This window comes from Octopus bimaculoides, chromosome 20, assembly GCF_046866305.1.
Source record: "Octopus bimaculoides isolate indiv1 chromosome 20, ASM4686630v1, whole genome shotgun sequence".
NCBI lineage: Eukaryota > Metazoa > Mollusca > Cephalopoda > Octopoda > Octopodidae > Octopus > Octopus bimaculoides.
The window spans coordinates 19,735,170-19,745,169 of NC_142947.1; the positions used below are offsets into that span (position 1 = coordinate 19,735,170).

Below are 10,000 nucleotides of genomic sequence, written 5' to 3' on the forward strand. Positions count from 1 at the left end.
TTAGATGAGCTGAATAAAATGTTTTTATCTGGTTTTCATTTCAACATCTGTAAATATTTCATCCAGGTGGGATTGTGCCTCAGTGAATCTAAATACTGGAATAATAATGAAGCTTAGACTTCTTTGTAACCAAGGACAAAAGCTACTTGCTTAGCACTTCCCAGAAAGTTTTAGATAAAAGGCAACTTAAAGTAATTACTGCGGACATTATCAAAGAAACTTCATCTTGCTACAATCCGAACAACATGTGGAAGAAATTTATTTTAGCTATGATAAACATTAAGATATACACAAAATATCGGTTACAATAACCAAGACCTCAAAATATTTTTTTTACATGTGAAGTAAAATAAGTTTGACATTATAAACAGCCAAATATTTACTGAAATGAAAAGGCAAGCAGAACTTGAAAATTATTAGCAATTTCTTTGCTACTATTGTATATTCCTTTGAATAGAAGTGGGTGGGTGGATGGGAGGAACGAGTAGATTGGAAACAAATATTTTCAACTAAATGTAAAATGTAAACTGCTAACAGTATAAAGACGGAGTAGCATCAGGAATGCCAAATATTAATATTTTTGTGGCTTAGATCATTACTTGAGTGGTGGCGGTCTTATGAATGACTTTTATTTTTCCTTTCTAAACTTAGAAAATGCATCCGCTGACTTGCACAATTTAGAGAATTAATATTGTTAAATAAGTATCTGCGCAAGAGAAAATGTACAGCAGGAACTAATATCTTGAAATTAAGATGAATAGGAAATAGCGTAGGAATGTAGATCTAAAAACGTAGTTACCAACAAAATGTTCATTAAAAGACTACTACACACGAGAAAAAAAAAAGAAAAAAAGAGAAGACTTATGAAAGAAATTTGTACATTATATAAAATAATACACGAGATAAAAAAAAATGGATCAGCTTAGAGAAGAGATAATATAAAGAGATAATACACATGCTGAATAATTAGAATTTGTTGAACAATTAGGATTAAAGCAAAGAGATTCCATTATGTATTGGGTTCTTAAAGTCTGGCATTAAAAAATCTCATTAAGCATCAATTTATTGTTGGATCAGAGAATATTTGCGCACCAAAAAATGTGTCTCTATTAATATCGGCAATATTTAATTTATCAGCAGACAATAAAGTTGCACGTTGAAAACAAATATTACACAAACTGAAACAGATTTTGTGTGAATCACTATAATGAGCTATAAAGAAACAGGAAGAGAAGAAAAAGAGCAAACTGGATATGAACCTATGAATTTAATACGTTTGGCATTAAATATTACATTATAAACTAATCGTAAATCTCAGAAAATAGGCAGAATTCGCTTGTAAATGGTAGAGAATAAAATTTATATTAAGTTCGTTCGAAATGGAACTACAAAGCAGTTTTAAAGTCCACTAAAATAGTTAGGAAAATAGCATATTATGACGTTATATTTGAGACTCGGTAGTAATATAAAGGAAAATGTAAGAAGAGTCTCAGTAGTTATAAATATAGTATCATTTTGGCCCGTTTTATACGTACAACATCTTAAAAAAAAAATAAGCTATGATAAAGCTTAGTTATATCGACTCTTGATCATGCTTCATTGACATAGTTTGTAGCACTGTTAGCAATTGTGCAATGACTAACAAAGATTTCAAAAATAAATACAATCTTTATATACTCTCAATGTGGAGGCGCAATGGCCCTGTGGTTAGAGCAGCGGTCATAGGATCGCGGTTTCGATTCCCAGACTGAGCGTTGTGAGTGTTTATTGAGCGAAAACACCTAAAAGCTCCACGGGACCCCCGGTAGGGGATGGTGGCGAACCCTGCTGTACTCTTTCACCACAACTTTCTCTCACTCTTACTTCCTGTTTCTGTTGTGCCTGTAATTCAAAGGGTCAGCCTTGTCACACTGTATCACGCTGAATATCCCCGAGAACTACGTTAAGGGTACACGTGTCTGTGGAGTGCTCAGCCATTTGCATGTTAATTTCACGAGCAGGCTGTTCCGTTGATCGGATCAACTGGAACACTCGTCGTCGTAAGCGACGGAGTGCCAACAACAAATACTCTCAATATATTAACCTAATATTCTGAAAAAAAAACCCCCCAAAAGAATTCTACTATTATTAATGAACTTTTATAAACTCGTTGAGAATGAGAAATTTGATTTTACAGAAATATTTGATCTATTCTTAGGAGATTGCTCAACGCAACACTTAAAACGTGGTAAGTGTGTAAACCGATGGATAATTAGGATGATGACACAGGCACAAAGACATTCATAAAATTACATCAGTAAAATATTAATCCGTTTCGGATTACGTATGGTAAACTCATAAACTCATGTATATAAGTGAATAAAATTGTCAAAACCTTGTAGCATAAGAGCAACAATTTACTTCAGAATTTACATCCAATAATGAAGATTAATTGAACATTCTATTTGATAAATATAATTACATTCATTAGTTTGATTTATCAGATGAAATTAATTAATACATAATTTAGTAGCTGAAGAAAAGATTACTGAAGTGAGTGAGAAGAAGCAGCTGTCACAAAAAAAACAAAAAAAAAAACAAATAAAAAAAAACAAATAAAAAAACAAATAAAAATACCCCACGTTCGTCGAAGTCCTGGAGATATCAATGACGAGGAAGGTGATGAACTGAGATTTACCGCCCTTCGAAGATCAAACCAACATACTATAAAGATAGAATCACACATCTGTAGAGCGAGCAAAAGATTTAACAGTGGTGTAAAAATAACTGAGGCACAGTTGCAGTTGGAATATATGAAAGCACGCGAAGGACAGAATGCTGGGGAAACAATAATAGAATGTAATGAAAACACATCCAGAAAACACAGATTGCTGAGATGGCAAGATAGCAGAATAGTGAAAGCATCAGGGGCCTCGTTGATATCGACTAATCCGTTCCCATATTTCAGGGCTTGCGCCTATGTTAGAAACAAGGACGGTGGATTAGCCGAATCTTTGAAATATCGGAAAAACTGCCTCCAACGAGGTTGATAAGACTAAGTACCAGTGAAATACAGAATTTGATGATATCAACAAACTCCGTCCGCTGAAAACTGTTGGCCTTGTTTCTAAATTAGAAAGCATTAAATATAAGACAGCGAGCTGGCAGAATGTTTAAAATGTTTGAAAGAATATTTTCAAACACCGGCCATATCAGTTATTGCATTTCTGTGTCGGTAAAATGAAGTAACTGTCAAATACTGAGTTCGACGACTCGACTAAACCCATTCCTTTAAAACTGTTGACCTGGTGCTTAAATTACAAACACTACTACTACTACTACTACTACTACTACTACTACTACTACTACTACTACTTGGACCTTGTTCCACTAAACACCTGACTAAACCGGAGCGTATGTTTTTCTACTTTTTATAGAAGGGGTAGGTTCCGCTAGTCAGGAAACACATCCGCTTCCAATTCTCCCTGATGGTCTCAGAATGTCATCCCTGATGATGTGAAGGCACGCAGTGGAGATGACGCATCTGTAGATGTCTGAATTACGATGACGAAGAACTAGTGCGGGCGTCTTTCTTGCTGTATGTATTTCTGCAGCTTGTCTCTTTTACCGAGTTGTAGTTATGGGCTAAATGTAGACCGAGTTTGGGCATTTAAGTTGTAGAATGTTTCTGGACATTTACAACACTCTACAATCTGTATACCGCTGTCAGCAGTAAAATAACATTTGCAATCTACAGGGGGTTAATAGAAAGTATGAGCAACAATGGTTAGGAAGAGACACTGGGTATTGATGAGAACAGTCTGAGTAGTCTCTTCTTGAGGATTTTGAAGTAAGGGGACGACTTCTAAAAATTTTTAGAATGGCAGTGCTACAACGGAGAATTACCTGATCAAGACAAGCTCTACGGGCAAAGAAGGCCAATAGCTTAATTTGTCCTAAATGCGCGCATGGGAACGAAACCATCGCGCACGCTATTGTTCAGCGTCTGCGCATTATAACTTATGAGCTAGTGTCAAACGTGCTGTCGCGTGAAGAATGGATGTGGCTGTTGGCTGAGTCTATGGTAGGAAGTGGCATCTAGTTTTCTTCCTGATGACTATAGCGAAAGAGTTTGTGAGGTGGACTTGTGTGAAAGATTTGAAGATAGTTATTTTTCAGTTTGGCTAAGAACTCATCTTCAAGTAAGGCTTGAAGATGGGAGTCAAAAGAGAGGCACTGCTTTATAGTGTCTTTAATAAAAGATGGCTGAAAGTAGAATGAGACTATCATTCAAGTCAAACATATTTTCACTGGTTCTGAAATTTTGGTTTTTAAGCGCTGTTTCAATAAGGAAAGGCTTGCTAATTTAATGTGAGTACAATTGTAATTGACGGTGTTTATTGATTATTCGCTTTTTATCCCGTTATTAAGTCTATTTTCTGACATAACTTAACGATATGATGACGTAATAAAACAAGTAGAAGAGTACACTCTTTCATTAACAAAAAGATTTGCACAGATAACACAAAGAGACGATAAATGAAAATATAAATATTGCTTTTAAATTTGATCTCAAGACCAGTAACCTAGGGTTAGGGGTAAGTCGATTATGTCCACCCCAGTGATTTACTGGTACTTATTTTATCTATTCCAAAAAGCTAAGTCAACCACGTCGAAATTTGGACTCAGAACGTAAAAACGAACGAAATGTCGCTACACGATATGCCCGGCGTGCTAACGATTCCGCCAGCTCACAGTAGTTAGCGATTCTGACGCATATTGCAATTTACAGATTCGTACAATGATAATAAAAACAACGGCCTCGGCGTTAACTGATAGATGCCCACGCACAGAAGTTCGTAATTATAACGGTTGACATTTTGGACGTGAACAGATTCACGTTACAGACACAAGCTTGGCAGATCTAAATTTCAAAAACCTCTCTCCTTTTGCCCTAAGCATTTCTCCAAGAACACAGAGAGTTAACGTGCTTGTCTCACGAAAATAGGACCGCCCTTTTGAGTGCCGTGTTAAAAAGAATTGATAAACAGTATTTTGTCTACTGAACGAGGCAAATCGTGCAGTATCATCTGCCTGATTTTCAGAAGTAAAACAAAACCAAGGAACATGAAGTGCCATGATCCGCACTCACTCGGACAATTGTACCAAAGGTCATTGGTCCACACAACACAAACAAGAGTGATTGGGCATGGCAGTATAATTGATCCCCAGCACGTCGTCGTTCTTATGACGCAATATGAAGTGACGTGCTGAAGTGATGGAAAACGATATGCGATCAGGAGAGGTCCGTATAGACTTGAGAGTCTTTGCAACCCCGCAAAATCACAAAACCGTCACAGAACTGTGTAACTGTTGATTTTTGTATTGGTATTATGGTTACGGGTTTAGTTGATGCTGGTATTATGTGAAAAGCCGGTGGGTGGTTTTTCTCTCAAATCTCGTTAATCCTTCTGAATTTCAAATTTAGACGGCCATCATTTATTTTCCCCTTTTCCATCGCAATGGGCTTGTGGGTCCTTTTCACTGTTTTTTTTTTTTCACTGATTTGAAGTGTTACTACCGTTCTCAATGTTATTGCTGATGGGGATTCTACTACTGCAGCTGTGTTGACAGAAATAGGGTTTCGTCTATTTTCCCTTACTTAAAGACTGTACAGTAAACCCTCTGGTGGTCGGTTTTAATACGTACGTAATGCGTTGCTCTTCTACTCTTGATTTCTATCATACCTCTCCTTTCAAATAAATGAGGTGGTGCTCTTCAAAAGATCGTAGGAGCGAGTAGCACCATCACCTCTGACAAATATCTGGCTGAAAATTAAGAATCAACAACTTCCCCAGCTCTTCCAATATCATTGCCATTAATATTGTTTATGTCCAGTGGCACATCACTAAACGACACATTTGTAACTTGTCAACTCATAGAGGACGAAAGTTGCATTCACTCGTCGGAGGAGCAAGAAATGGTTGAAAGCCTTTTCACCCAGTCTTCATTAATGCAGAAAGCTAGCAACACATTCTCATACTTCCATCCTTTCTTTACGTGCCATATCCGCGCTAATACATCCTGAGAACATATTTGATTTGCACTGGACTGGGATTTTCGATTCATTTAATTTTCCCATGAATGCATTTGTATGAGATGTTTTTTTTCTCTTTTTTTTTTTGTCAATATTTTTTCTATCCATTTTTTAAACTTCTGGCAGGGTGAATACGTGAGGCCAAACAATACCAGCCTTTTATTTTTGCTCGTCGGATTCTTTGTTTGCGAGTAAATTCACTGCCCTAAAATTCTTTACTCATGCGAAGCAGTTTTGGTTTCTTGTTGGTAGTGACGGTATTAGAGAAACGTTGCTTTTGATGGTGGTGAGGGTGTTGTTAATATAGTTATCGACAACGGTGCTGATACTGGTCGTTATAGTAGCTTTCCTCCTGCGCTGCAACTCACTTCTGGCGGGAGCGACAGTAAAACGAGTTCTCCATGTTGTTCACACTACTACGGCTACAGCTGCTCCTGCTGCTACTGCTGTTACTGTTTCTACTACTATTTATGCTGCCACTACCACTACCACTACCACTAGCGCTTGTAACAATAATGGCCGAGCTAGTAGTCCCATCGGTCATTTCTGTTGTGCACATTTCAACAGCGAACGTGAAGTTACCGGCGAGGATGACGTGGCCGTGTTGTTATTGCTATTGTACAGCTGCTTATACATTGTTGTTGGTGCTGTTGTTGTTGTTGTTCGGGTGGGGATGGCTGTTATATTTTTATGTTGTTGAATCTGATTTTTCTGTCTTTAATACTTTCAATGCTGGAGAAGCTAAGCCTCATCTGCCACCCTTTCTTCCATTCCGCCAGAGAAAGCATTCTTTTTTCAACATCCCCCCCTCTCTCGCCGTCACCTCTTCCTCGTTAGTTCTGATTTTTGACGTCATGGTGTAGGATTTTTTTCTGGATAGATTTCCAAATTTTTTTCAACAAATCCGACCTCGTAAAGGGATTGGAACAGAACAGATCACTTTCGATTGTCGCACCAATATCGCAGTAAACGTTCTTTTTAATTTAGATAAGTTTCACAAATTTGAACTTTTTAATTACAATAATAATAATAATAATAATAATAATAATAATAATAATAATAATAATAATAATAATCTATCAACGTATGGACGCTGGTTACTCACGTTCATAGTTTACGTTTGGTTTCTGAAATTTTGAATTTCCAATCACCTTTTGGTTTGAACTTGAGAAAGACAGACGTTCTGTCGAAATATTGTTCAAAAAATAAAACATCTAAAATCGCACTCTTCGTCTTAACTATTTACCTTCGTGAAGAGTTACGTCAATCCTTTTTTTAAAATAATAATAATAATAATAATAACCCTTTCTACTAAAGGCAAAAAGCTTGAAATTTTGGAAGAGGGTACTTGTCGACTATATCAACTCCATTGTTTCACTAGTACTTAATTTATCGATCCCGAAAGGACGAAAGGGAACGTCAACATCGGTGGAATTTGAACCCAGAACGTAACGACGGGCGAAATGCCGCTAAGCATTTCGTCGAGTGCGCAAAGAATTCTGCCAGCTCGCCTAATAATAATAATAATAATAATAATAATAATAATGCTTCTTGCTATAGGCATAAATCCTGAAATTTTGGGGAATAGGGCAAGTCGATTACATCGAGACCGGTGCATAAGTGGTAATTATTTTATTGACCCCAAAAGTATGAAAGGAAAGTCGACCTCGGCGGAGTTTGAACTCAGAACGTACTGACGGACGAAATTATGCTAAGCATTTTACCCGGCATGCTAACGATTCTCTCATCTCACTGCCTTAATAATAATAATAATAATAATAATAATAATAATAATAATAATAATAATAATAATAATAATAATAATAATAATAATAATAACAACAATAATAATAATAACAATAATAATCTTTTCTACTATAGGTAGAAGGCCTGAAATTTAAGGGGAGGGATTGAATCGATTACATTGACCCCACTACTCAACTGGTACTTAATTTATCGACCCTGAAATGATGAAAGGCAAAGTCGACTTCGGCGGAATTTGAGCTCAGAACGTAGCGACGGGCGAAATACCGCTAAGCATTTCGTCTAGCGCGCAAAGGATTCTGCCAGCTCACCTAATGATGATGATAATAATAATAATAATAATAATAATAATAATAATAATAATAATAATAACAACAACAACAACAACAATAATGATAATAATAATGATGGTTTCAAATTTTTCCACAAGGGCAGCAATTTGAGGGGAGCGGAGGAGTCGATTACATCGACCCCATTGTTCAACTGGTTCTTATTTTGTCGATTCCAAAAGAATGAAAGGTAAAGTCGATCTCAGAGGAATTTGAACTCAGAACATACTGGTGGACGAAATGCTGCTAAGCATTTTGCCCGGCGTGCTAACGATTCTGTCAGCTCGCTGCCTTGATAATAATAATAATAACAACAACAATAATAATAATAATGTTTTTTTGTTATAAATCACTAAAAAACATGTTCACAAGAAAACGTTAATGAAGAAAACATAATAATTGTTTCTGATTTTACAAGGGAAGCAGTTTTTAAGGGAAGGTACTTCATCAATACCATCAGCCGTAGAACTAGAGTGTCGCTTTATTCTATCGATCGCGAAAGAATGAACCACAAAGTTGATCTTAGTGAGATATGTTGCGCCCGCACTTGTCGCTTGCACCTTTCCTACTCCGCCATCTTCAAACACTAGCAAAAAACTTATATCAAAAGTCTAAGATTAATCTTATTCGTTACTTTTGACTCAGCACCCACAACAGATTACAGTTCCGAAATGGTCCTGTGACCAAGAAGCGTCAAAAGGACTTTGAAATCCATGCTAACGCTCTCGGCCGCATTTAACATCTTCCTACTTGCATGCTTCTCACTCGCCCCTATGTCTTTACAAAAGCGATAACGATCCTGTGGAAAATATCATTTGCTATGTCCCTGAATATTACCTTTTTAATCACGCTACTCTATCAAATGGGGTAGCATAAAATAATGATTATAAGCAGACGTTTCACGTATAATCTCTGTTCTCTATGTTAAAGAGCGGAGAGGGATGCCGTAGGCTATACCCCTTGCTTTTTACAAAACTAGTCTAGGCATCGGCCAGGAATTTTTTCAACTGGTATTTTGGGAGTACAAAAAAGCCCCCATTTTCTATGAGATAAAAGAACTTTTGCTATGCTCCCCACTAAATGAATGTTATTTTACCATTGTTCCACTTCGCATTGTGCTTCTCCCATATTCAGGGATTAAATTCTAACGATTTAATCGGACCAAGCAGAATTAGCAAAAATACTCCTATTTAGGTGCTTATGACACCGTAACATATGCATCTGTGTGTCAGTGTAATTGTTTTTGTTGTTGTTACTGTTGTTATTATTGCCGATAAGTGAACATTCAGGGCCATTTAAATTAAAGTTTTCTGTGGTTGAGAAATCTATGTTTTGTCTGTGAAGCGAGCATATATATGCCTTTTGCTTTGTTTTCATCGAAATATTGATTTTCTTTCCATTTTTCTGGGCATTGTTCACTTTACACGAGGCCATTATGAAACAGATCGAACAAAAAGAAAACGAGCTCAAAGGCTGAAATAAAGTTAAACTTAGTTTAAGGGGAAAAAGAAATTTAATAGAATTGACTTATTTTGTAAAATAGTTATGCATCAAAACTATTCGTCCAATATATTGTAAAACATTATACCAAACATTTGGAGAAAGTATTAACAACCGACAAGGGAAAGAGGAAGAGGAAAATGAAATGCTGAAGAGAATTGTTTTCTTATTCTTCTAACTTTTAGCGTTTTGACAGAAAAATGTCATTCTAAAATTGTTTTTATCATAAGCGTGCCCAAACACGTCGAATGCTTAGCAGGTTTTACAGCCACATCATCCAAACCGACCGGGTGAAACCGGGCTTAGCTGCAAGTATATATATATATATATA

At 36.5% G+C, this 10,000-nt stretch overlaps 1 protein-coding gene across 1 annotated transcript in view; it reads right to left on the reverse strand.

The window, feature by feature from the left end:
* LOC128250339 (uncharacterized) overlaps window positions 1–4,720 on the reverse strand; it is a 23,238-nt gene extending 18,518 nt beyond the window's left edge. Inside the window, exon 1 of the mRNA XM_089338180.1 lies at window positions 2,617–4,720. Coding sequence (XP_089194306.1) covers window positions 2,617–2,725 — 109 coding nt within the window. The 5' untranslated portion in view covers window positions 2,726–4,720. The remainder of the gene's footprint in view (window positions 1–2,616) is intronic.
* Window positions 4,721–10,000: the final 5,280 nt, after the last annotated feature.